Source organism: Strigops habroptila, chromosome 4 (genome assembly GCF_004027225.2).
Source record: "Strigops habroptila isolate Jane chromosome 4, bStrHab1.2.pri, whole genome shotgun sequence".
In the NCBI taxonomy this organism is placed as follows: Eukaryota; Metazoa; Chordata; class Aves; order Psittaciformes; family Psittacidae; genus Strigops; species Strigops habroptila.
Window position 1 is genome coordinate 36,401,681 of NC_046358.1, and position 27,732 is coordinate 36,429,412.

The 27,732-nt window shown below is 52.2% G+C and overlaps 1 protein-coding gene across 3 annotated transcripts; it reads left to right on the top strand.

Annotated features, from left to right (window-relative positions):
• The first annotated feature begins 10,177 nt into the window (after nucleotides 1–10,177).
• SYNDIG1L (synapse differentiation inducing 1 like) lies at nucleotides 10,178–27,033 on the top strand. Of its 3 annotated transcripts, none has more exons than XM_030483827.1 (4): nucleotides 10,178–11,149; nucleotides 22,723–23,178; nucleotides 24,398–24,535; nucleotides 25,979–27,033. In XM_030483827.1, exons 2-4 carry the CDS (start codon nucleotides 22,750–22,752, stop codon nucleotides 26,135–26,137), a joined length of 726 nt encoding a protein of 241 aa, XP_030339687.1. In that variant the 5' UTR covers nucleotides 10,178–11,149; nucleotides 22,723–22,749; the 3' UTR covers nucleotides 26,138–27,033. The 3 variants fall into 3 exon arrangements, with proteins under 3 accessions (XP_030339687.1, XP_030339686.1, XP_030339688.1); XM_030483826.1 differs by having other exon boundaries at nucleotides 10,271–10,863; XM_030483828.1 differs by lacking the exon at nucleotides 10,178–11,149 and adding an exon at nucleotides 16,282–16,352.
• Nucleotides 27,034–27,732: the final 699 nt, after the last annotated feature.

Here is a 27,732-nt window from a genome sequence, read left to right on the forward strand (position 1 = left end):
CCACACACCCTGCCACTCATAACTGTCCAGCCTCAGGGAAAATCTCCTGGTGGTCCTCCTATATTGTCGTCTAACCCTAGACCAGATTCGAACCTGATACTGCTGAATTTTTGACATTAAACGAAATAGGATGTTCCTACGACGGGATGGCCGTGGGTAAAACACACTCCGTATGTTTGCCAACATGCTGATCCCCAGCACAATCAGCAGGCAGGTTTCAAGGGTACTCAAAGGCCATCTAAAACCTTCAGAACTCTCAATTGCTGTTGCAAATAGGCTGGTGGGGGAACGGGGGGTGAAAGAGAATGCTTCCTTCGTAAGTTTACCCCCCGAGGAGGAAAAAAAAAAGATATGCAATTGCTAAAATATTTCATTATATACCTCCCAATGTATAGTGGTGATGGCCACGCTGGAAGCACAAACCAGACCAGTTTCATGATCAATGAGTCTATTGTATTACAAGTCATTACCATGAAGTACAGTGAAACAAGAACCTTAGCCCAGGCCCCCCAGCCGATAAACACTAAAACAGCAAATAGTGGCTGTAAGTAAGGTACAACATGCTGAAACTCTGAGATCAAGCGCAACACGTCTGAGAGCCAAATAATCACCATTGTGACGAGTAGTAACAATGAATGCTTATCACAAATATGATTAAACACACTCTGGTCAGATCTGTCGTTATCTCAACCTTTCGAGCCCCACGTTGGGCGCCAAAAAGAACTGTCGTGGTTTGAGCCCAGTCGGTAACTCAGAACCACACAGCCGCTCGCTCACTCCCCCCCTCCCCTTCTTCCTCCCCCCGCTCCCGGAGGGATGGGGAGGAGAATGGGAAGAATGTAACTCCCACGGGTTGAGATAAGAGCAGTCCCGCAACTAAGGTATAACACAAAACCACTACTGCTACCACCAATGATAATAACGATTAGTGAAATAACAAGGGGAGAGGATACAATTGCTCACCACCCGCCGACCGATACCCAGCCCGATCCGAGCAGTGATCTGGGCCTTCCGGGTAACTCCCCTCGGTTTATATACTGGGCATGACGTGCTGTGGTATGGAATACCCCTTTGGCTAGTTTGGGTCAGGTGTCCTGTCTCTGCTTCCTCCCGGCTTCCCCTCCTCCCTGGCAAAGCATGAGACTGAGAAAGTCTTTGGTTGGAATAAACATTACTTAGCAACAACTAAAAACATCGGTGTTATCAGCGTTGTTCCCAGGCTGGAAGTTAAAAAAACACAGCACTGCACCAGCTACTAAGCAGGAGAAAAATGACTGCTATAGCTGAACCCAGGACAGGCCCTAAGCCCCCAGGGCTGCATGTGCGGGTCCTTCCCAGCCGGTGCAGGGAGGTGGAGGAAAAAGGCAGGCAGCTCCCTCAGGACAGCTGAGATGCTGTTTGTAGTGACGGGTTTGACACGATGTGTTAGAAACGCATCAGTGGCTTTTGGAGAGCCAGAGGGGCTTGTAAAATATTTTTATTTTGTACTCTCACCTTTTAGAAATGTACTTTGGTGTTTGCATCTTTAACTCACTCACACACAACAGTATCTTAAGACAATTGATTATGGCACTGTCCCTCCAAACTATTACCTTTTGTGTCATAGCCTGGCACACTCAACACTTGAAATACTTTCCTGTTTATAAATTATCTCTGAGGTTGAGGCATTTATTGGTACAGCTAAATCTATAACCCTGAGAAGGTGCCCAAATGAAAAACAAGCAGCCGCACAGACGTCATTCACAGTTGGCTCTTACAGCCAAGCATCCACAAAAAACATTGGCTACTTCTTAGATAAAGCTCCCCACCGTGGCCTGCCTGTTTGTGAGTGTACCTCGGAGCTAGTCTGAGTCAGTGTGGTACCAAAATGGTTGCAGATGCTGTCCTTGTCACAAGTCCAGCTTGGGGATTGTCCTGGGGTTAGAGAGGCAAAGCTGAATGAGCAATTTATACAACCACTGTTTCATTCTGAACCTCACTGGTATTGTATTCTTGTCTCTATCTCCAGGCAATCTCACCTCCCAAGGTTTGTAAGACTCTTCCTCCTGTTAATCTAGCTCCTACAAGGTATTTCAGCAGCTGATGTGAATGATTATTTGCCTACTATGGATTTCAGATGGTGCATCAGTGACACCCACAATAGTGCTTGCTCTTCAGCAGGGAGAGCACTGTCCTTGTCCTGATTGAGAGGGAGCTTCAATTATAAGCACTTTTTTTTTGGTAGCTCATAATTTTCCACACAAAATTCCACACAAATTTTCCCTTTGAAATGCATTTTGTCTTTCTTCCTTCAGCCCATAGGTGTTTTGTTTCTTAAAGTTTGATAAAAATCTGTTTGGCTGGTCTGTATTATTCAGATAGGAGGGGGGTAAAGTGGATTTAGCACCATGGATATGTTCCAGATAGTGTTTTTTCTCTTCCTGCAGTCTGATCAGCAACACCAGCATATCCTTCGGCTACTCTGCTCAGACACAGGTCCAATGCTGTCGTTATGCTAGAGGGCAACTTCTTTGGTTATGAAGAGGAGTTTTAAGTGCATGGCACAAGCTTTAGCAGGGCCCAGAGCCTAAGGAACCATCACCCTGAGAACATGAGACTCCACAGATGCCCGCAGAAAGTCCATCTTGCTATAATCACATTTGCCACTGCTGTGCACCAGGGCTTCCTCCCCACCTCATGGACCAAGCTCTCCAGATCCTTATCACAAGGCAGGTCCGAGCAGGAGGGGTGTTTTCCAGCCACGCAGAGGTGTTTGCACAAACCTCTTGCAGTATCCAGCCTGGGACCTTCTGCAGGCTCCAGCTTTAGAGACTGCTCATTGCACTACCTCTACCAGCATCAAAACAAGGCAACCATGGCCAACAAGTGACATTGGTTGTGCCACAAAGCCCATGCTGGTCCTCTGGGAAGTGGACTTATGCTACCACCAAACCGTAGCTGTGGTGTAGGAGCCTGAAACTGTCCCCGGCAGCTGAGCACATCCTTGGCTTGTATCCCAGAGTTGCGTTTCTCCCATTTTTCTTCATGACAGATTGCTCCTGGGGGTCTCCTTGCCTTCACCTCCTATTTCCTGGCAATTTCCTTCTGCCACTCATCAATTTTTGTTATAATCTGAGGATTTCATCATCGGAGCAGAGGCAATAGTCCATGAGCAGTTCCTTGAAGGGGCTCACCGCACTCCAGTTCCACCCCAGCAGACTGGAAACAAACCCCAAAATAGCCTGACCACGCTCACAGGGCAGCAGCAAAGCTTAGATGCTGGAGAAGGCTGGCCTGGTCAGGGAGGTGGCGTCATCCCACAGCCTTGCCACCTCTCCTGGCCAGGTGCAATGGTCTGAGCCCACAAAGGTCGAGCTGCTGCCCTCAAAAAGTTGAAGTTGTCCTCAATTAGTTGCCACTAACTCATTCTCCTACTCCCTCCCTGACTCATCCATCCTTTTACTGCATCTCTTGCCTGCTATTACCCCTCCACCTCTGTCACCTCAAACTCCTCCAGACTCCTGTTTCGCAATGTGAAGGGTCCAGTCCATGGCAAGCATGGGCAAATCAAGAGGCTTGGTGAGACATGGGCTGGTCTGGGCAATGCTGATCGGTGGCTCAGGCTTTAGGAGCTGATGTCCGTGGCTTGCTAGAGGGGATTTACACAGATCAAATGTTTTGTTGGGAGGATGTTGAGGGGGCCATAGGGTTATTGAAAAGGAGCCTGAGGGCTTTCTGTGGAGAGACAAAAATGGAAATGTCGACCTTGTCTCGAGATCAGAAATGGGCTGCAGAGCCTGGTTTGGCATTAATGAGCTGAGAGCAAAAGAAGGGCCTCTCTGTGGAGGTGCCTGCCCTCAATTTATACATTTTCTCCCTATTAAAACCATGTCAGTCCCTGGCCACAGCAGCTCCAAAGCCCATCTCATTTTGTCATTTGAATGAAGTGTTTGATCTGAGAATTATTATTATTATTGTTTAATATTTGACTGCTGATAATGACTTTGGCACTCAGCCAGAGCATATGGGCAAGACAAATCCCTGGCCCAAGGCTTTAGGACCACAATTCCAGCTTCCAGTTAGTCACAAGACACCAGAATACTGTTCTTAATGAAAAACGATGTGACGCATATGTGGTATGAGTCATTATAATGTTAACTACTGTTACTTCAAGCCTAGACATCACCAGGATCGCTTTCCTCCCCAATGATTCATGTGCCTCATGCATGAGAGTTCAGTCTTTCTATTTTTTTTTTTTTTTTTGCTTATTCAACTGAAATTCGATATTTTTTAAGTGTTTAGGGGGCAAAGCCCTTCTGTTCCTGTTTATCAAGCTGAATTTCCTTAAAATTTCCTCAGTTTCCCAGAGGCTTGGTACCAGGAAGGAGGAAAAAAGGAGAAGCCCCCAAGATCTGCAGGTCTGTGCAAGGGGGGTTGCAACAGGAGGCTCCTCTGGTGCAAAGTCCAGTCCTCACCCCAGCCATGAAGCAGACTGCATGAAGTGGAGCTTGCCCCATTCACTGGCTGTTACTGGGAGAGGGCAGGGGCATGCTGGAGGGTCTGCAGGAGGCTGTGGGATCCTGCACGTACAGATGCATTCCACTGTGGCCCCTCCTCTGAGCCAGCAAGGGACCGAGCACAAATGGGGAAGGTCCCTGTGGTGCTCACATAGCTGCACCTTGATATCTTCTTCCTAACCCTGCCGCCTGCCTCTCATCTGGGGCTTCAGCAGTCTTGTAAAGCTTCATTTCCAGAGGCTTTGCCTCCTGCCAATAGCTGAGTCAGGAGGTCCCCAGGGTTCAGTCTGCCAGCCTCTGAAGATGCTCCATTCAGCAGTTAGCCAGTGGGGAACCTGCCTTCAAGGTAGTCACTGTCTTTGCTGGGGTTGGACTTACACCCTCTGCAGCCACATTGTGACACAGAGGCAGCCCGAGAGCCCCCAGCTGCCTCCATGTCCCCATATGCACAGGCTGGGACACATCCTTGCTCAACATGGATGTTTTGGGCAGAGCAGGACAACTCTGAAAAATGAGAGGGAACAGAAAATAAAGAAGTAGATGAACCTTTGAGGAAGTGAAGAATTGCAGATCAGGCCCTTATGGAATTACAGGATTGAACCCTGTTGGCTCAAAGCTGGCTGTGGGATATGAGGAGTTCGCTCTCTGTCATCTCCTCTCAAAACACGGCTCAATCCTGCTGTTTTATTCTTGTCCTCCAAGGCCCTTGGGACTAATGGCTGCAGTCTGTAGCAGCAGCAGAACCAGTCCTGGTAGCAGGAAGGCTGAATCATGTCCTTCAGCCACTGACCTCACTTCCATCCTGATCAAAGCTGGGCAAGGTTTTCCAGGCAAGCACATGTCATGGACTTCTATTCTTGGGAAGAATTATGTCAAAATGATATCTTCAGTTTATGCCCTAAATTTGACATAATAGGTTGCAGAGTGCACAGACAGGTCTGAAACACTCTGCCCTGGCCCAAACACATCTACATTTTTTACAGCTGAAGCTCACTGAGCTTTGTTGGTACAGGCTACATGGGAGTACAGGTTTGGGGTTGTGTGGCTTTTCCCCCTTGATTTTCTTCATAATTTGCAGTTTCTCCTTCAACAGCAGCCTGAGCTCTGCCATTCAGTGACACCATCTGAACACTACATGGTTGCAGAATCACAGTGCATAAGGGTGGGAGGACTGTACCTGGGTCCTCCATGGCAGACAGGTAGTCTCACCAGCTCTGCTTTGCTTTTTAAGAGGCTGTTAACTTTCACGGCCAGATTTACCACAAGGTTCTGGCTGCAGGCAAAAGCAGCCAAAGCATATGGACCAGCTATTCTGGGTTTAGAGCTGCTTTGCTTTGCAAGAGCGATGCAAAGGAGCTAGACAGCACACAGGGTTCCCTTCCCTATCCTGCTCGTTCTCCAGATGTCTGCTATTTGCCTGAACACATCCCCAACGTGACATGCATGCAACCATATACACCACCTCCTTCTCTTTCCTTGCTCCCCTTCACATCCTTGCACATCCCATACCATGCCCCTGCTCTCCCAGCCTACACCTCGGCTGGCTCCGGTCCAGGAGCATAAGCACTGAAGGGAACATTTGATAGTCATGACGATCTCTTGACCTCATGAAGACTTGCCCTTTTCCATAGTGATCTCCACATCCTGTTGTGCCAAGTAGAACAGGCATCCTACTGACTGCCCTGGAGGATGGGAGTTTCCCACGCTGCGAGGAGCTGGAGATGCTGCTGCATAATTTAGGCATCCAACAAGGCTCTCCCTCTGAATCAAGGAAAAGGTCCCGCTGAATGGCTATTCATAGCATGTCAACTGAGATCTTAATTACTGCAGAATTCAGGTGCTCTGAATAGCTTTCGAAAGGCACCTGCCTTCCTCATCCATCATCTGCTGAATAAAAAAGCAGGCAGCCTGAATGCTGCTCCAGCACAGCTGACAAGGGGCAGGAAGAAGAGGGCCCTGCTTTGACATGGCTGCACAAGACACTTGTCAGGGCCAAGACGGACAAGGGGAAGGTAAGAAGAGACTTCCCCATGGATTTTTCTGCACTGAAACATTTTAGTGCTCAGCCTCCTCAGAAGCCAGTGTTTACTGAGAGGGAGGAAAATGACACTGATCCCATAAGGATGCCACATATATTGCAGACATGGGCTTCTCAGGAGCTTTAACTATATGGGAGGTTGGAGACTTTTGTGTTATCAGGTGCTAATCATATCAGAGACATGACAAAATCTGATTCTGGGTGCTCTGTTCTGTAAGGGACCTGCAGCTTACTCCTTGCTTACTGCTGCCTCTTAAACAGCCAGATTTCCTCATAAACACTTAAGAACTGCATTCTGCGCTGCAGGGCTTGGCGCTTCACTTTTACACAAGTCTTTAATTATTTTTTTTTTACTGTATTTTTCACAATAAATGTTCTGAATCTGTCTTCTAAGTGAAAAATCTCAACTTGTCCATACCAGCTGAGTCACTGCCAACATGGTACTGTAATATTTTTATTATTTTCTGCATCCCTCCATGAAAGCAGTCTGACAGCATGTTGGGGTTTTTTTTCCTCACCACTGTACATTAACCAGATGGTTTTCACTCTATTGTCCACAGATACACCCACATCTTTTTTTTTTTTCCTTCATGTTTCTAGTTAATTTAGAAATCACCAGTGATTATGAAGCATTGAAGTTATTCCTTCCAATATGCTTTACCTTCTCCTTGTCCACGCTTAATTTCTTCTCCCATCACACTGCCCAATTAATTAGTTTTGGCTGATCCCTCTGAAGCTTCTCTCTTGCCTCTAGATTCCACTGATCTGATCATCTTTAACAGCTGCAAATTATAATGTTAATTTCTTCACTGCTTCCCCCAGTCATCATAAATCGGTACTTCAAATCCCCCCACTTATTTTGCTGGCACAAGGGGCAACAAGTTCCTCTGACGGGCGGGTCCTGCCTGATGTCCTCTGGTCCCACAATGCAGCCACCTGAGCAGCAATGTCCAGTTATCTCAAGTACAATTTGTTTCCCTTTAATCGTGTCTCTGCTCTCTGTTTCTGCTTCTTTGAGGATGTTCTGGGGCGGGGTCCTCACCTTCGCAGAGACCTTCCAGTTATAGGGAGTTTAGTAGTTTCTGTCCCCTTCTGGCACAAAATCTTTCCTCTCAGCTCTCCGCTTGCAACTGTTTGGCAGGAGTTCAGGCTTTCAGTCTTGAGTGATCTGAGTTTTTTGGCTGTCAATAAAGTAATGTTACCAAATTTGTCATCGCGTATTTATCTGTTGCTATGTCTGTAGTTAGATGAAGCATGTGAAGCTCAGGACATATTGGCAGGAATGTTTTAATATTTGAGAGAACATAACCCAAAAGAAAACCCCACCTTTCCATGCGAGGCAGCCCTGAAACACAAGCACAGCTTTTTGCTTGTGTATTTTATGTCTACAGCAACATTTTTCCTACTTATTTTTTGAAGAGGGTCATCATTTAGCAGGTATAGAAAGTCCAGAGTGATAATGCATCAGCTAACATTTAATTTCATTTTCTTCTGCTGGATGGGCTCTTGCCAGAGGTCTCCCTTTGCAGCTGAGAGCAAAGGACCTTTTCCATATCCATTTTCCTTTCATTCATCCCAGTGGATGCATACATATGACAGGAAGTTTCGGTGTAGTGGGAGGCTCCCTGCATTTTGCTGCGCTCCCTTCAGAGTCTGTCTCGTTCCTTCTCTGGGCAGCAAAGTTTCCAGCTGACAGCTATCCTCAGTACCCTGAGGGTGGTTCATCTCTGACTGACTCTTCTAGGTCACACCACCCTGTTGCCTCATGTCACCTCCCAGGGGCGCTGCCCCTCTCTAATCTGGACTGAACGGCTGCAGTTATAAAAGCAAAGCCACAAACCACATTGCTTTGTCTGGTTTTTGCCATACCTCCGTAAGCGCTGGCATGTACGTATAGTATCTGTGCATGCATACATTTATCTCAGAGCCACCTGAGGATGGGGAGACATTGATTTGGGATGCTAATGTTGCCTTATCCTTGTTACAGCAGGAGAAACAGTGCTGCAGCTCTGCTGCTAAGCAGTGTGTCTGTAAAAGCTGGCGAGGGCTAATCCCTGCCCTGCCGGTCAGCTGCAGAGCCTGCATGTTAACTCAGCACTGTGTGCGATCCCGGTAAAAGATGGAGCAGCCACCCCAAGCTGATGAACACAGCTGGTGGGGACAGTTCAGGGATAGCGGTGGCAGAGGTGACCATGCACCGTGCTGGCAGTGCTGCCTCCCTCCTCCATCCTCCCCGCTCGCCCACTAGCCTTCTGCCAAGTGGCATGGCATAAATCCAAGGTGGCTCCCTGGGCCTTGGCAAGCCATGGATGAAGTTGTTTCATCTAGAGACCAAGTTTTGATTTCAGGCTCCCCCATGGCATAGAGAGAAGGGTTTTCAAGCCCACGTCTTGCTTCCCTTCACCTCCACAGCCCCTCCAGCCTTGCCAAAAGGCTGCCCACACATGACAAGGCCCTCTTTGTTTGCCTCTAATAAGTGCATGCTGGAGGGGCCACTATAAGCCATCTGCTCCATGTCTCGGCCCCAAGCCAGAGTGTCACCTGGTGAGGCCATTTCTAAAGGATGCCTCTAACCTGGGCTGGCAGATGATGGAGATGCCAAACCTCCTTTGCTGCATCCCAAGCCCTTTCCTGTCTGTCCCACTCCCCAGGGACATGGGGACTATTCTCTTCTTAGACCCCCTTAAGCTGTGCTGGCTGGGTTTGGCCAAGATCCCTTGGGATCGCTCTTTTCATAGCAGCAGCTCCGCCCTCTGGCTGACATTCTGGAAAACAGCCTCCTGGCTGAGGCCTCCAGCCTGTGGCTGTCATTTTGGGATCATGTCCTTACCAGACCTGCTGGGAGATGCCAACAGCGGGACATGTGAATCACCTACATGGAGGGAAAACTGGCCACCCATCACTAGTTCTTTGGGGGATGCAGACACTTTGATCCTGTCCTTAGCCCACGTAATCCAGCCTCTTTGGTTTTGCAAAAGGATCTTGCTGCTGCTACTGGAAAGATGCGCACCTCTCTGGGAGCAGAGGGGAGGCTGCCCCAATATCTCAGCCCCTAGCAAGAGACCCAGGCCCTTTGGGAATGGGATCTTGGGGCCCACCTGCCCTGGCACATAACCCATCACCCATCAGTTCATCACCTGGAATAAGCTGGGAGGTCTTAGAGACAAGCCTGGCCCTCCAGAAAGGGATGTTGTGCTGAGAAGCCTCAGTGTGTTCCTGAGGCAGCCCTGGTGTGGGCTGTGAGGGGTGACCATGGGCTGCTGCGGGTGGTGGACATGGGTGGCTGTGGGACACACCTGGGTCTGCCCAGCGCAGTCTTCTCTTGGCACATCAGCTCTGGGGATGGATGAAGGCAGGCAGCTCTCTGACCATGCTAAGCAGGTCTCCCCACTGGACCAGGCTTCAGCTGCAAGTGTGTTTGCTGGCAGTTGTCCAGTTGTCCCCTGGGGAAGCACCCGGGGAGGTTAGAGCAAGCGGGCAGGCGGTGCAGGGGTCGGGGAGCTGCTGGAGCTTGGGAGAGCAGCAGGGGCTCCCTGGGGCATTACCTGCGCTGGCGGGGGGCGTGCAGGAATGATGCGGGAGCTGCAGTGTTGACTCCCACTGTGCTGGTGTAAATCTGGATTAACTCCACCAACTGGAGTGATGCCCAGGTGTGAAGAGGCAAATCAACATCCCACCCGGGCAGAAAAATACCCGGCTGAGCCAGCAAACGAGCTGCCTGCCCCTGGGATGCAGCCCCCGGCAGGGCTGTTTGACCCCGCAGCACCGGCTCTGGCAGCGAGAAATCTCATTTAGCCTTTTCCTTTAAACTCTGCTTGCTGGCACTGGGTCTTTCCCTTGCTGGAGCAGTGGGAAGGGCTGTGCCCTGGGAAATGCTGCGAGCAGGAGAGAAAGGCAGGAGTTTCATCCCTGTTATCTAAACCAGCAGGAGAAGAAGCCACGTCGGGAGAAGAGGAGCGGTGCTGATGCACAGTTCGCTCCCGCTAGCGAGCGTCGGGAGCTGGTGATTCCACAGCCAGCCAGCCAGCGAGCGCGGGGTCTCTGGGCACGAACGCCGAGTACGGCTGTGCTGCAGCTAGAGGGCTTCGCTGCTGCCGCACACACATCCCGTGTGCTGCCGGGTGCGCTGCCGCACACCCCGGCACCGGCGGGGCTCCGCCGCGCCGCTCCCCGCCGCTCCCGCTGCTCACGGCCGGGCTCGCCGCAGGGCCGCCCGCCCGCCCGGGCCCCGCAGCACAGGCGCTACCGCCGCCGTCATGCCTGCCGCTGCGGCCCCGCTCCTGCCGCCGGGCCGCCAACTTGGCGGGTGAGCCTTTCCTCGACACGCAGGTAAGGACCCGCGCACCGCTCCGGGATGGGGGCAGCCCCGCTCGGAGGAGGCCGGGTGGTGTTCCCGGCGGTCCGGTCCGCAGGCCGGTCCCGTAGGGTCGCGGCAGGTCCCCAGGGAAAGACAGACCTGCGCCAAGCTCAGGTTGGCCTCGGAGGGGTCGAAAAATATGCTGGCGGCTGTAACGATGAAAGGCTGCGACCTGAAGAAACCAGGACTGAATTACCTGATCGGAGGCTCTGGGGTCGGCGAAATGAAAGGATTTCAACAAAAGTTTTGCTCTGACAGGTATGTCAGAGCAACTGCAATGGCATCTTGGACCCACACAGCCGTCTGGGCTCCCTCCCGGAAGGCAGCTCGGCCAGTGGCTGAAGTTTGGGGTTGTTTTCCTTCTGCTGAGGAGCTTCAGAAGCCAGCAGTCGCCAGCCTGCTGCCAGCCACCCCAAGTGTGCATCCCTGGGATGCACCCGGGCAGGGGACAAGACTGGGGACCTCGGTCAAGAGGGCTATGCCAGTGCATGAATTGTGCCAATGAAACTCCCCTGAACATGCCCTCCCAGCCTGTGTCTGCTGCACGTTCAGGAGTTTGGAAGGGAAGCGCTTTCTGTCTCTGCCCAGTGCCTGTTTATAATTCCTTCTCCGAAGTGCTGCGGGTTTCGCAAAAGCTATGCTGCTCTCCCCAGACCCTCTTTACTGGGCCGCCTGCTTTGCTTCTGAGAAAAACATACCCTTGTCATCAGCTCAGGATCTGCCACCAGTAGAAACCTTTTTTCCAGGAGGAAGGTAGCACTGTGTAAATACCAGGGATAACCAGCGGAGCGGGGTCTGAGCCTGCCTGCAACACACAAGACAAAAAAAGCCTTGGTCTCTGGGGGATAATAGGTGGTTACTTTGTAGGCTGTCAGGAGAAGGAATTACCCAAGCCAAAATGTAGTGACTGCATTTCTCTGGCAAAAGTTTTTTGTGTCATGAAAATGGCTGGCAGACCTAAAGCTTTGGGGAGCTGAACCACTTCAGCTCCCTGAGCCACCATCACAGGCAGGTAATAAACACCATTATTAAAGAATGAGTAATTTGCTGCAGCTCCTGCACAGTGAATTTGTACAGCAGATCGCTGCTTTTGCGTCGTACCCAACGCCTCTGTGCCCTCAGCCCAGCCTGCAGATGTCACCAGCCCTTGTGGAGGGTGACCAAGTGCTTGGCAAAAACTTGCCCATTAAAAAACCCCTCTGCCACCTGCAAGCTTGTTGGAACAAGCCCCAGAGGGGCCAGCCCTGCCTGGCCTGGCAGCCTGTGGCAGAGCAGCCTGTGGGCTGTAGAGAATGGCCCCCAGCACAGGAATAGGCACTTCATGCCTTTGTGGTTCGGCTGCCCCGTTCTTGGCCCCTCTGTGTGGGATGGGATGTTCTCGCAGCTTCCCAGGAGCATCCTTAACCTTGACAGGCAGTCTGAAGCTCTGCCCTTCCTGCCCCCCACTGGGTGCCCCTATGCCACCCCATCCGCATTGGACCCCAGTTGCTGATACTCCATGTCCCTTCCCCAAGTCACTTTTACCCCTGCATCACCTTCCCTCCCATTTAATATCTGTGCTTGGAATTGTTTTCCAGCTGCCCTGCAAGCATGGTCTCTGAATCAAGCAGATTTTGTCTCTTTTCTGCCTACTTTCTAAATCCTGTTCCCAAGCCTGGGACTGCCAGGCACCACTTGCAGGATGCTGCTCTGCTGCTGCTTTCAGGGGGTAATTTCAGGCGAGGTCTTCAGCCAGTATTTCTCTATCTGCAGAATTAGAGATAGACAAGTGATTGACTTTTCTGGCTGAAGGGCCAAGCCACAGCATTAGAGAGGGAAAAAAAATCCATTATAGATTTCCTCAAAATTGTCTTTCTGTTGCTGCTTCTCTGTCAAGTGAAAAAGGCAGCAAACCAGCACAAACGCTTTGCTCAGCCTGGAACAGAAGGTTCCACTGAGCCCCAGTGTTTTTCAGGTGTATCGCTTGAACCAGCTTCCTTTTGAAGTGAAACACTTTGGGTATCCTTTGAAAACCAGAGTCAGATTTGTCTCCATCTCTATCTGGAAACTCAACTGTTGGAGTGAAAAATTGGCCCAGGGCATGTGTGCACTGGCTCAGAGATGCGATGACACATGCAGCAGCCACACTGGTGCTGCCCCTGAGCTGGGCAGAGGTTTCTCTGCACATTCTCCTGGCTCCTGGGGCCTCCAAGGAGCGAGATGGAAGGTGCTGGGGCTTGTGCCCATGCAGCAGGGACATGCTGGGAGGGAAGACCCATGAGCGGGGTGTCCTTGCTCAGCACTTGTGGGACCAGTGGTGCTGCTCACCCAGAGCAGGGCCACCCCCTGCAACGCTGTGATTCCAGACAGGAGCAAGCAGCAGCCTGAGCCCTGTCTTGGGAAAGGCTGACCTAAGTCCAGCGGTGACATGGGCAGGGAACAGAAACAGGCCAGGAAAAGAGGGAAAGCATCCATACAGCACAGACAGGACCAACCCAGAGGGCCCCTCAGCAAGGCATGGTCAGGACTTGACAGGGCCATGGAAAAGAAAATGTGACATCGTTTTGTAGCATCTCTTTCCATACCACATGGAATTTAGCATCATCCTCTGTGTGCTTTTGGCCCCCTGGGACTGCGGGATGAACAAGAACCATGGGATGGCTGGGGACAGCTGCTGCCTTTCCTCTCACCTGAAGATAGAATCATAGAATCAGACAGGTTGGAAAAGACCGTTAAGATCATCAAGTCCAACTTTTACTCCAGGACTGCCGAGTCCACCACTAAACCATATCACTGAGCGCCTCATCTACACATTTTCTGAACACGATCAAGGACAGTGATTCCACCGCTTCCCTGGGGAGCCCTTTTGGTGAAGAATTTTTTCCTAATATCCAGTCTAATCCTCCCCTGGTGCAGCTTGAGGTTGTTTTCTCTGGTTGCTTGGGAGATCAGCCACCTCTTCACTCCATCCTCCTTTCAGGTAGTTGTAGAGAGTGATAAGGTCCCCTCTGAGCCTTCTCTTCTCCAGACTAAACAACCCCAGTTCCCTCAGCTGTTCCTCATAAGAGGAATAAACCTCTCCTACATCTCCGGCCAGTGTAAGCTGCCTGTCCTAAAAAACACAGACCGTGCATGTCCACCCAAGGATTCTATTTCTTTGGCGATAGCAAACATGAAAGAGAGGTTCAGCATTTGTTTTGGATTGCACCTACTGACCCAGGTAATAATTTAACACCTTGAAGTTTGTCTGACTCTGCAGACGTTGGCCAGAATGGGAAGAGAGAGATCCACTTATTCGCTGATCCAGACCAGCTTACCGCTGATAACTGCAGTCTGTGTTTGGAAACTCAGGGTCTGGGAAAGTAAACTAGAAAGGTGTCATCTCCATAGCATAAGTTCATTTTTAAAGACAGAGCAGATCATTGGAAAATGAATTAAACATCTGAACTGTAGAGATGCCTTGTGAATCCCCAGGAGAATCAGGCCACAGTAATCAAAGTGAATATAGCCCTGAGCTGAAGGCAGGCAGATGGTGGATAAAATAAACAGGGCGGTGGGGAAAGGAGGGTGCTGGCATGCACTAGCCTTCAGGGTGGTTATGAATCATTGAAGTATGGATATGTTTTAAACAGAGACAAATGAGCAGCCCTTAAGAGCCGCTTTACATTGGCAGCTTCGATTGATATTAGGGGGATTTGCAGAGAGATGTGAGGATGGAGTTAGGTGCTGCGGCTAAGCTGCTCTATATCAGTGGGCTGCAGCTGAGAAGGGGAGGACATCTCTGTTCCCCCGATGCCTGCTGCCAACTGTGTGCTACATCCCTGCCTCATCTTGGTGTTGGCCAGTGTGGGTCTCTCACCTCGAAGAAAGCCAGGTCCCATCTGACAGATCACTTCCATGCTGAGTGATAGGCTGTGTCAGGGAGAGCATCCCTGGGGCAGGCTGGGCTGGAGGGCTGAGGAGCACAGGTCTGCCCTGGCACAGGGTATTGTTGCGCCCTGAGGATGATGCTCATCCTGTGCCACTAGACCAGGCAGCCCAGAGTGGTCTGTGGGGAGGGAGCAGTGGGGAGGATGGGAGGCAGGGTCCCATGGCAGCAGCAGCCATGAAGTGGCAATGGTCTGTGGGACTTCATGGGCAGGAGAAGAGCCTTGAAGTGGAGATGATGGGACTGCAGTAAAGGGTATGAGTGAAATAGGGCAAGCTGGGAGAAGAGCGTGGAGCCATCTAGGATACCCACCATGTTCAGTTCAATACTAGGTATAAATAGCAACAGATAAAACCTGATGTGAAACTGAGGACTGCAACCATTAGCATAAGAAAATCACCCATGAGCAAAATTACAATCCGCAGGCACGAGCTTCTGTGCATCTTTCAGCAGCAGCGAGAACATCCTGGTAACAAACACGTCTTGGGGGACCACTGTGAGGTCTCCTGTGGTATGCTTGGTGTCTCTTCAGGTACACCAGGCAGGGAGCCTGGTCTTGGCAAGGAACAGGGCTGCATCTGTGCTGGAAGCATTTGTGCTTCCTGGAGCCCATGGCCATTCTAAGTAGGTTTTCTACATTGAGGGGAGGGTTACAATGCTCTTCTCTCCAGACAGCAGCCTTAGGGCATTTCCTTAAGGTGGTCCTGAGCTGAGAAGGAGGAGGTTGAAGCCTGGACCAAGTCTGAGCTAATGTTTCAACAGTGATGGGGCTGCTGCAGCAGGCAGGGAATTCACTCACCCCTGACTCTGGGCTGGGATTTTTTGGCCGAGCTGAGCAGTCAGGGCCCGCAAACCTCCCAGGCTGTCCTTGCTGGCTCATTCCTCGAAACGGCTGGAGACATTGAGTAACAGCCCCAGGAGCCTCCCCACTTGAGAGTCATCACCCTGACCTCCACTGCCTCTGAGCACTTCTGCTGGGTCCCCAAACAGGAATGTGAAGAAGCCTCCAGTGAGAGTTATCAATCAGTTTTGGTTGGCATTATGTGGCCCCCTTTAAAGCCCCTCACTGGGACTTGTTGTTGACAGCGCTGTAGGGCTGAGGGCTGTTTGGATGCAAATCCAGTAGGAGCACCCCCAGGCTGAGCGGACTGTGCCAGCATGGGTGTTGACCATCTCTGATCCTGTCTTGGACCACTTCCCTGCCATAACGCTGCTGTCCAGGTCACTTCTCCGGCACCGGCACAGCCCCAGGAGCAGCTCCCAATGTCACCTACTCTTGTCCCTGTTCCCACGTTCCCAGGAGCCCCACACGCAGGACAGCCTGCGGAAACTTCTGACAGCCACCTTATTTACTTGTTTGCATCTCCGGCTAAAAAAAAGATGCTGAGAGAGTCCAAAGCTGCTAATTATACACCTAGCCACCCACACAACCATGTGTTTTATTGCCATCACTCTCCACGCTTTCTCTTTGCCAGCCCGGTGAGGCCTTTCCCACTCTCCCTTGCATGTGAGGTGCATCCCAGCGGGGTACATCCCGCGGCCGCATCCCTGCCGGTGAGCTCCGTCTCCGGGCGGGCGCTGGGCTCACACCAGCCAGGCCAACGCCAGCCTTGGGGCGTTGGTGCGGTGTAGCCGTGCCTAAGGGTCTGCTCAGACGGGCGCTGCCGCAGGCGCTGCGTGCAGGGGCCTCGCGGTGCTGCGGGCGCTCGGCCCGGGGCGGCGGGCGGGGGCCGAGGCTGGCCGGGGTCGCGGTCGGGGCGGCGCGGCGGCCGGAGCGGCAGCGGCGGTGCGTGGAGTGCCTGGGACATCTAGCGGCCACCGCTCCAAGTGCCGAGCCCCGCCGGGTGGGTGCTGGGCTGGGAGTGCCCGGACGGGGATGGGGAACACGGAGGCAGCGGGGCACGGTGCCAGCCCCGCAGCCCCTGGTGCCACGGCGGCAGGCGCAGCCCATGTGCAGGCACTCCCGGTTGGAGCTGAGTGTTTCGAGCACGTCTTTCCAGTGCTCGGAGGCGATGGAGCTCACGTTGCTCCACTGCTGATGCCCACGGGCAGCGTGTCAGCTTGCTAGCACCGGGGATGGGGACGGAGCGGTGGGGGAGCCTGCAGCCCTGCAGAGCCCCTAGCACGGCTCCTTCAGAAGCAGCACAGCTCTTCCCTGCTACCCCTGGGATGGATTTGCTGTTTCTTATCATTAGGAGGAATGCCTCAGCTTTGAGCATGGCTGGGTCGAAACACTGCTGCAGAGAAACATTTTTATCAGGGAGAATAAAGACTCGATTTCCACCTGGAAATTGCCCAATTTGACTTGTGAACCTTGAAAAGCAGCCCATCGCATCCCATTTCTCAGAGCAATTTAGTCTCTGTTGGAGCCAGGAGGCCATTGCTGAGGCTCTGACTTTCTACATCAGGAGATCAGAAGCAGCGCTTTATTTGCTCCTTTCCAGCTCTATCTAACCAGCTGCATTTAAGTTGTGAATTAGATGCTCTGCATTATGAGTGCCTCCATTATCCTCCATCTAATCCATTGTCCATGCACCCTGTGTCATCTTCTTCCTTCCCTCCTGGTCTTCACCAACTCTTCCCTCTCCAACAGCTCCACAGTCCTTTTCTTCTCCATCCCAGTGGCCAGGGCCCAGCTCTCTGCCTGGCCCACTCGTCACTTTGCTTCCCCTGCCCTGTACCTTATTTCCCAACATCTCCCTTCCCACTGCTGTCCCTACCGTGCCCCTTTGCTTCTCTGGGTACCACCTCTGCCAGCCCCATTGGGGCTGTCATGCCCCACTGCCCTCCCCTCCTGCCCCATGTTGAAACCTGCCTCCCCTGCCTCACCCCCCTGCCCATTCCAGCCCACTGGATGCTTCGCTTCACCTGATGCTCCTGCCACAGCAACCTTTCCTAGGACTGGTGAAGGCTTCATTACACCCCAATGTGAACAGCCCCCCACTCTGCATGCTGGTGCTGCACCCGAGGCAGGAGCAGCGGCATGGAGATGAGCAGCCACAGGAGGGATTGCATGTTGGCTGGAGCATGACTGCTTTCCATAGCCATGTCTGCAGGGCTGATGGAAGCGTTTCCTTATCCCTTGAGCTGTGTTTCACCCTGCAGGGCTCAGGGCTGAATCATAGGAAGTACGTGTTGACTGTGCCGGCTTCTAGGGCTGAGAGAGGGCTTGGTCTGCCCCTGCCAGACACGTTGTCCACAAGCCCTCACAGCCCTTCCTTCATCCCCATATTCCCCCTCCAAGATGCCAACTTTTCCTCCCCGTGGTGCTCTGCCTTTGCTCCTTAGCAGCCTTTGCGAGCTGGTTTTCTCTTGGGCAGAATCACAAGCTTGGATGCCCAGAGACAGAGCTACTATGCCCTGGCAGGACTTGGGCCTCTGCCTAGAAGTCCCAAAGCACCTCCTGGGAGCTTCCAGGAGAGCCTGGGCTATAGGAAGGGTGCTAGCCACATCTCCTGCACTTTCCTGCTCCATCAGGAGCAGGCCCACCTCTTCCCCATGGCTATGGCAGCTGTACCTAGCCTTGATCCTGCTTCCCACCAGCCAGGTCAGGAGCAGCCATTCACACTGTCCCCTGCCCTCAGACCGGCCAGGGCACAGCAACACAGTGGGGCAATGCCCCCTGAGGGTACTGGCCTCCCCAGGTGCTGTCCTGAAGAGGAAAACCTTTAGCCAGGGTGGGCTAACCTTCTCACTCGGGAGTCTGGGGGCACGCAATGCAGTCACAAACTGCTAATGAGCCTGGGAAGCAAGGCAGAGTGTTTACTTGACAGGGCAATTAAATGATGATTGATTCCTGGAACAGCTACTTAATTCATCATTAACTGGGCTTATCATAGCTGGCATCTGTGTCAAGGGTCCCTCTGAGGACGGTCCCAGGCGATGTGGTGTGGAGGTGAGATCCCTTTAGCATAACGCTAAATTTGATACGTTTTATTTTCATGCCTTATTTTGGCTCCTTTTATCCAGTACTCAGCTTGGGATGCTGAGAGCACACAACACAGTTGTGCATTTCCCACTCTGCTGGAGACTGCTGCAGCTAGCCTGGGGAGCTGGGGGGCCCTGCCCCACTGGGTGGTTATGGGAGCAGCCGTGCAGCAGGGGAGGCAATTCATTAGGGAGCCAGCACGTTAATCTCGGTGGTAGGGCTGCAGCAATAGTCCAGCTCAGTCAGGGCACTGGAATCTGCCTCCTCCCAGATGTGCCCTCCCCATGGGCTCACGCTGTGCATGTACACTTGTAGGTGTGCACCCTCCCTGTGCACCTGACCACATCTCGCCGCTGTTACCTCGTGCCAGGACTGACCAGACTGGCCCCATGGGGCTGATGGATACTCACACCGTCCAGTCATGCTGGTAATGAGGACAGAAAATGACCACTCTTCACCAATTTTGTCTTTTACAGCTTCCCTGCTTTCATCTGCTAGCTTCATTTCTCTTCCCCCAAGCCTGGTTATTACCAAGCTTACTTTATTACCAGGCTTACTTTATTAAGTCCCTGTGTGGCTACATTTACTGTAGGATCCAGATAATCTAGATGGGATCTGAGGACAACAGCAGGGCTGGTTTGGCTCTGTCCTTCCCTGTGCATGTGCATGTGGGGCTGGTCTGTGCCCTCCCTGCCATTCTCTTTCTAATATCATCTCTAGAGGTTTGATGGCCCTCATCTCCACCTGCAAACCCAGATTGCTCAGTGCACGCAAGCACACATGCTTTCGCATATGGGCATGGTCTCTATGCGATACAGTGATCTTGGTGACTAAGGAGTGGGAAGCATCTCTAACCCCTCCGGTACTGGGACTCTTCACATCAGCTATCAGAGGGAGGTTTCAGCCTGGCTGCTTTCCAGCAGGGCTGAGCAGACTGCCGTAGGCATGCTGTGATGCTGTGCTGGCCCTCAGCTTCTCCTCCCCACTGCTGACAAAAACTAGCACTCAGGCTGGGTGCTGGGGCTGCACTTGGTGGTCCCTTTGCCTATTTATGAGAAGCGCGGTGAGATCTCCTTGTGCACTCTCCCTTTGTACCTGCAGCCCTGTTATTGCCCCATCCTACTCCCAGGGAGAGCACTGTCCCTCGCTCCCAAGAGTGGAAGGCAGCAAGGAAAAGAGTTTAGTACAGATGAATCTTTTCCAATCCCGGAGGGTACAAGACTAGCATGGACTAAAATCTTCTAGCCGGAGCCCTGCCCTGTCTGTGCTTTGTGCAGTGCAGCAGCCTCTGAGGCCTTGGCCCTGCTCTAGGGACAGCTCATGGGCAGTCTGAGGACCAGAGAGGTTTGGCTGTTCCTGCTTCCCTGGGGCAAAGCCGTCAGCCCTATTCTCCCCACATTCACAGAGACTTCCCCATGCTTCAGCAGCATTTTCCTTCTGTTTCTTTTGCTACTCACACTGTTACTCTTCCAAGGTGTGTACACCCAGGGATATTTGATACCTGCAAGCCTTCCCTGCCGCTTACCCCAGTCCATGTCAGCCAGCCATCTCCCACTAGCCAGCCTCTCTATCATCCTTTGGGATGCCCAAAGTCAGCAGAGTCTGTATCCAGCAGCGGTCTAGCCACATACACGCACTCTTGGCACCCTGGTCCATGACACCTGCCAGCTCCCAAGCTGCTTTTTAGGTGTCCAATTCCTCCTGACTCCTTTCCCTTCTTTCCCTCCACCATGCTCGATATTTCCAAGCACTCGCTGCTGTGAATACATGGCTTTTGCTGCACAGCTTCCCCTCCTCTAACCCACTGCAAAAGCCTGAAGTGAGCAGAGCAGCAACCTCCGTGCAGGCAGCATCCACTGCCTGGTGGCCAGCAGCCTGCCCGCAGCCCCTGTGCCACTGCTTCTCTAGCACATCTGTAGCCAGCTCCCTCTGGGAGCTCCCAACAAGATCCCATTCCTCCCTACCCGAGCTTGCTGCCAGAAACACTGCTTGAGATGAGGTGTAGATGCCCTACCGAAACTGTCAGCTTTCTCTTGCTAGAGTGGGACTTCTGCTCCTGCTGTGGCTGCTGCTCTCAAATGACCCTCGGTGGCTGGCCTCTCCTTACTGTTTTGTTAAAAAGCAAGATGTTTCATTGGAAATCTAATCTGCGTGTTGAGGTAAGCAAAGAAGAGGTTTGTGCTTTCCTTGCCTGAAAACCAGGATGAAGCTTCGAGATTCTCTGGGTCTGTACAAGGAAATAAAACCGTCTGTGCTACAAATATGCATCTCCCTTAAATATTTTGAAAATACTTAGCGGCCATCTGCTGCACGAGCCATTACCGGCTTTATTAGTAAGGTGGGAGACTGCAGAAAGCAGCGAATGATTTTGGGCAGGGAGAAGCGGAGAGCATTCACCAAGAAGTGGACAGTTTCTGCAGTGCCAGAGTGCTTTTGAATGGCTCCATTTTTGTGAGGAGCTTTCCAAAATGTGGCAGCCACTGCCAGAATAAAGCTCATCAAAAGGGCCATTTAAAATTGGGTATGGCAGTCAAACCTGTGCAATACAGTGGAGTCTGGCCAAGGGGTCGGGACCACTTGGGTTTTCACTTTCTGGAGCCTTCAAATCCAACTTCTCTTTTAATGTTTTCTTCCTGAGGACAGATTTAAAGCCAAAGTGATGTGCTTTCTACCAGAAAGCCTACTGCACCTCTGGGAACCCTATAGCAGGGGGAAGTGCATCTCTGCTACACAGCATCCTGCAGAGGAGGCAGTGACGGAGGTCTCTGAGGAGGACAGGAACATTTGGGGTTGCAAGGCAATAAGTTGGCACAGTCTAAGAGCTGGGAATGTGCCAGAGAGCAGCTGTAAAACACGGGGCTCAGGTACTGAAGAGCGCAAAGTAATTGTTTCTCTCTCCTGGGGAATGCTGATATTTCACTACGCATCTTCTTTGTGCCAAGGTGCGTTGGGAAGCCAAAATAGGAAACACTCCTCTGAAGAAAAGGGGTTGGAATATTTCATCTCAGAAATCTTCACGGGAAGAAAAAAAAAAAGGCAGCACAAGGTTTCAGTGCTCTGAAATGGAAGAATGGAGAGGGGTTGAGTTTCCCTGAGGAAGGAAAAAACCTGGGTTGACATTTGTAGCTGAGGATCCCATTTGGACTTGGCATTTTCTGAAGCTGGTGGCCCACAGCCAGGGCTGCACGGCTGCAGCTGTACCCAGGAATGGAGCTAGTTTAAACAGGGCTGTGTTGTGATGAGTCATTTACTTAAATTGTCATGATTTCGATGTGGACCAAGCCCCGTGACGTCTCCCCTTTAACCTTTGCACCCCTCCATTCCTCAGCCATAGCTGGCTGGGCATCCAGCACTCCCAACCCCAGACTAAACACCACCTCCATGTCCTCACCAGCAGCCTCCCGGCTCTCCTCGATGGCTTGCTGCTCTTGCCCTGGCCCCAGTTCACCTTGGAAAAGCCCTAGAAAGCCTCCCATGTACCTGAAAGCCAGTTAGGTGCATGTGAAAGCCTGAAGGGCTGTAATTCACCATGCGACCCTCTGCTTTGGGAAGTCAGGGAGGCCATTCATGTGTCTGTCAGCCTCTTATCTACTTCTGTGCTGTCTGTTAGGCTTTGTCACAGCACACATTATGAACCAGTAGAAAAGATGCAGTAGGTCCTTTCCTGTCAGGCTGCACGTGGCCATCTCAAGATGCATTATAGATACAGCAAATTCTCATCTTAATCCAGCCTGAATCAGATCATCTTGTTGCAGGGCTGCATCTTTATCTTCCTACCAGCTGGGGAGAGATGAAGAGATGCTCAGTTTGCCGAGATAGCATTCAAGCTGTGGAGACGTGGGGAGGGCTCTTGTTTTTTCCAGCATTGCCAAATCTTTCTGTTCCCACTAGTCTCATCTTGACATCAGCTCTGCATGGGCAAGAGGCTTTTCTGCTCCCTTTCCCATTTCATGCTGAAATAACAACTCCCCCCTCCCGCTTTCTCTGCTCCCACAGGATTTCTCCCCCACCACTACCGGCAGCATGGAGAGCGTGCGGGAGCTCCAAAACCCGCTCTTGGCCAAGGCCAATGGGCACCTTCACAGCACCTATTCTTACCACCAGCATCACAGCCAGGACTACCCCAGCCACCGCTGCCAAGGGAAACTGTACTCCTACATCTTCCAAAACACTGGTGGTGCCAGGACTCACCAGCTGCTGGATGCCAGTTCCCTGCAGCTGGCCGTTGAAGCCTTGTACGGCCCCAGTTTCATCCTTGTGAAGGATGAGACCACTCTTAAGGCCAAGGACAGCAAGATGGAGAGCTGCGAGACCACTTTTACAGAAAGCAAAGAGGGTCCACCCGAAGCTCCCGACACGCATGAGGCGCAAGGGTCCTGCCTGGTGGAGAGTGACATCCGCATCCAAACCGTGTCCTACGAGGTGGAGGAAGAGGAGCTCCAGGAGTATGAGGTGAGCTTTGCCAGCTGGGATGGCACCAAACTCCTCCTTTGGTAATGCTGGCCACTGGCCCAAATTCTTGGTCATTTATTCTCCCTTCTTTCCCCAGAGCTTTCCTCCTAGACCTTACTATCTCTTCCCTTACCACCTCTCCCTGTGCACCCCATATTTCTTCTTCCTCCTTATTAATTCTGCTCCCTTTTTCTCACCGCAGACCTCAGAAAGAGGTCAGCTTCCCTGAGGGCAGCCTGGCTCAACCCCCTGGAGGTGGGGCCGTCTCTGGGGGACCCTTGGGATATGGGGACCTTTTGACAAGGGCAGCCTGCCACTGCTGTGGCACTCGATCTAAGGGAAAATAACAAGCCTTGCATAACAGCAAAATTCACATGCTTGATGGCAGCAGCCGAGAGAAAGCTGTATATATAAAGACCAGGAATCTTGCAAAGGAAGAATGAGAGCTGACAAAGCAGCCTCATGCTGTGGTCTGTGCCCCATCATGGCTCGAGTGGCAGTGCAGAGGCCACTGATCATCCAGGACCTTGAAAGGTGCAAGCAGGTCCCCAGAGCCTGCTGGAGCTGATGTCTGATGACCCAACACAGCTCAGCTGTTTTCAGTGCCAGTGGTTTGGCCTTTTCAGATGGCAGCAGGGGTGTCCACACCTCTGTGTGCCTTCTGCACCAAGACACATCACTTCAGGCTAGGCTATGGCTGGTCAAGCAGTGCCACAGGAGGGCTGACTGCAGCTGCTCTGAGCAATGCACTCACTAAGGGGATGGGACATGTCGTCCCTGTGAGGGAGGCTCCAATTCAACTGTGTTCCTTCACTTGCTAAATTAGTTTAGCGGTGTATCGATCTCCTAGTCCCTAATGGGGATAAGGCACTTTGTTTAAGTTTGTTTAACCTAACAAACAGCCAGCTCTGCCAAAGCTGAAGATATTTCAGTTTAAGACTATCTATCTCCTAGGGAAATCCCAGACCCCCATTTGCTCTGGCAGGGAGCCGAGAATCCACTCCACTCCTGTATTTGCTGAGCTACATTTTTTCTCCTCAAACCGGGCTGAGGGGGCTAAAATATTTTTGAAAATCACTCCTTGAGTTTTCAGGTGGGAAACATATGAGAATATGTGAAGGGCCAGGAGACAGCAGGAGCTGAGAGGAGAGGGGCTGAGACACAGCCTGCAGGGAAGCACGGGGAGGTGGGCATGTGCTGAACCCATCTGATTTTACAGAGTGACTCCTCCAGTGACAGCGAAAGTGAGGACCATTTCCTGATGCTTCCCCCCCGTGACCACCTGGGCTTGGCCCTCTTCTCTATGCTCTGCTGCTTCTGGCCCTTGGGGATTGCTGCCTTCTACTTCTCCCAAGGGGTAAGATATCCTTTTGCTTGCCTGCATGCACTGAGTGCTGGAGCAAGGGCCCTGCAAGCCACAGCAGGCCCTAAAGGGGCTTTTCCTTTGGGTCTTTTGGGTGTTATTTAGGGAACTGGGATCCCTTGGGCCCATGTTCTCACCCTCCAGCTAGGCTCAGGAAAATGGCATTTTCCCACCTGACCTCCCATTCTCCAGTAGTGCAGAGATCATACACCATGACCCAGTACAAGGCAGCTCATGCCCTGGGAGTCAGGCTGCTCTGGAGCCTGGATACAAAAGGGAGCCTGGTCTCCATATCACAGTGCATAGCTCCTCTATTGCACTTGTTTCTGACATGCATTGGCTAAGCTGTGTGAGCCAACGCCAGGCTGGCAGAGGCTGCAGAGAGTGGTGGCCCTTGGACTGCACCAGCTCAGAGGAGCTGCTGCCTTCTTGAGGGCTCATCCCAGAGCCTGGGCTCACTTAGATTACTGTTGACCCAGAATAATTCATGCAGAGCCAGGGGATTTACTCAATGTTTGCATAGATGATGCTGTACCAAGAATAGATGGGGGAAGGCATTAAGAAGTTAAATCAAGAGGATAGAAACAGAAATGAAAAAGTATATAACTTGAGTACCTGGCACAGAGGTGGTGAGAGGCAGCAGAAGCTTTAAATGGAGTGGCTGATTTCATGTTTTTACGTGGTGCAGGGTAGCACAGTGCGCTCTCCTCGTGATGATGTACTTGGTGCAATTTATATCTAGCTCCAGTTGCTGTAACGACCACTTTTGCTCGCTCACTGAGGCAAGGCAAGGAGCGTCTCTTTGTTCAGTGTCTGTGCACAGTGAGTGCCCTGATCTCCACATGGCAACTCAAACACACATAGTAGGTAATATCAAGAGTAACTCTGAACGTGCCCTGAGCACTCAGGGCAGCTGGAAGTTGCCAGCCCAGAGAGCCAACACCCACTTCTGTCTCCATTGCTGGCTCCATCAGCTGTTCCACAACAAACAGGCTTCAACTGAACACTCTATGCAGGCAAAATCAAGTGGCAGCACAGCCAGACCGATGTGCCATGCTGTCTGGAGTCAGCTCCCTGAGACTAGGCACCACTTGCTATATGTCTGTGTCAGGTATATTGGTATCTAGACAGTACCACACAGCCATCACCCCATGCACCGACCGTTTGACTGGTCTTACAAGGGTCCAGCCACCCGCTGACAGCTCTGGCTGAGTGCCCAGATGGCTGGGGCTTTCAAACAAACAGCCAAAGCCCATGCTTCCCACAGAGACAAAATCCACAGGGAAATGTGGATGGACACCTTGCTGTCTGTCACCAGCCTTCAGGGGACGCAGCGGCTGGGGAAGCGGGGGCTGACTCAGTAGTGAAATGACTGCACGCAGGTTGAAAGGCCAGGTTGGTACAGCTGTGAGCAATTAGCATTTCTTCTCCTTCCAGACCAGCAAGGCCATCTCCAAAGGAGATTTCCATCTGGCCAGTTCAGCTTCCCGCCGAGCTCTCTTCCTCGCCGCGCTCTCCATAACCATCGGCACAGGAGTGTACATCGGGGTGGTGGTAGCGCTGATCGCTTATCTCTCCAAAGGGGGCCATGTATAGCTGCCGTCTGCATGTCAGCACTGTCCCCAGCCGCCAGCCCTCCTGGGATGGAGCTTTCCTGTGGAGCACAGGGCACCACTGCCTGCAAGGGCTGCTTGCACAGCAGGACCCTGGCTTGGATGCCCTATGCAGGCTCTTTCCCCTTTCAGATGAACAGCAGACCCCCATTCTCCCTGAGGGTCTGGGGTGTCACCATCTAACAACAAGGAATTGGGCACCGGCCTGGCTGCAGGGACCAGGAGGAGCACATTTTCCTGGTGGAAGACGTGCAGGAGAGACATTGCATGCTGCTGATGGGCTGATGCCACCACCCCTGATGCGGGGCCATGGCTTCCCCTCCCAGCCCCGCAGCCGGGAGATCCACCCCTCGTACCCAGGCTTGGCCCATGAAGGGGGCATGCAGGGAGGAGAGGGAATATGGTGCCAGGGAATGACCACTCTTTCTTCTGGGAGGCCAGGGTCCTGGGTGGGTCTCCAGGCTCCTGTGATGAGGACAACATTCTTATTTCAGTGCCACAGGGTGGCACCTGGCCTCTCAGCTGCAGCCAAGTAGGAGGACACAGCATGGACATGACCAAAGGACATGCTCTTCACATCCCTCTGCAGACAGATCCCTGATCCACAGGCGAACATCCCAGCTGCTGGCTCGTCCCAGACCAGAAACAAGGAGTAAGGCAGGCTGGTGGCCGCACACCATCACTCCCATTGTTGGAACAAGCTGGCAGAGACAGCAAGGTTTTCTCCATGTTAATAGTGACTGTCATGATAATTGCAAGTCAGAGCCCCCGTAAGGTTGGTGTCCCACAGTGCTGGGCCCTGAAAAGACTTGTAATGGCAATTTCTACCCAAGAGGAGACCTGGGAGGGGTGGGGGCCTAAAGGAGTCCACTCCTGAGACTAGATCAGGGCCTTGCACATCAAGAAGAATGGAAAGAAAAGGCTAACAAGACACACAGAGCCTGAGGTGGGAATGCTGTTTGCAAGGGAATGACATCCAAAGGAGGAAGACTTGGAGGGAGCCCAAAATACAGGGGGTGACCCCAAAACACTTCTTCCCATGCCTCGGAGAGGGGTATCTCCATCCTTCCGAAAGCCTCTGCTGACAAGGAAATCCCACGCATCCCCACTTACATCTTAGTTTTGCTAATTCGTGTATTGTCAGCAACACATCAGGTGCTTCGGAGGTGGGTGTGATGGCAATGACTGCCTCAGAGCACCGGTGTTAAAAGGCTCTGCCTCATCCCTGCTCTGCAGCACCCACCTTGACCCTGCCTCCCTGCTGTCTCCTTCCCCCATGTGCAGAGGGCTGCAGGCAAACTCTGGGTGCCCATCATCCCCTTCCTGGGGTTTCTGGGTGGGCTGCAGCTGGCTCTGCAAGAGATGCAGCATGTTCTCCAGCTGGGTGCCATTCAAATGTACATTTCATCCTTAAGAAGCATGTTAATGTCTGCGATGCTGTTGTACTTGAGCCATGAAAGAGAGAAGCGCATCAGAGACCTGCTCAGAAGCTGGTCTGAAAGTTCTCATTATGTTTTATAACATGGAAAAGCTAATAAAAAAAGCAGGAGAAAAGACTGTGTTTGTAAGGACGTGGAG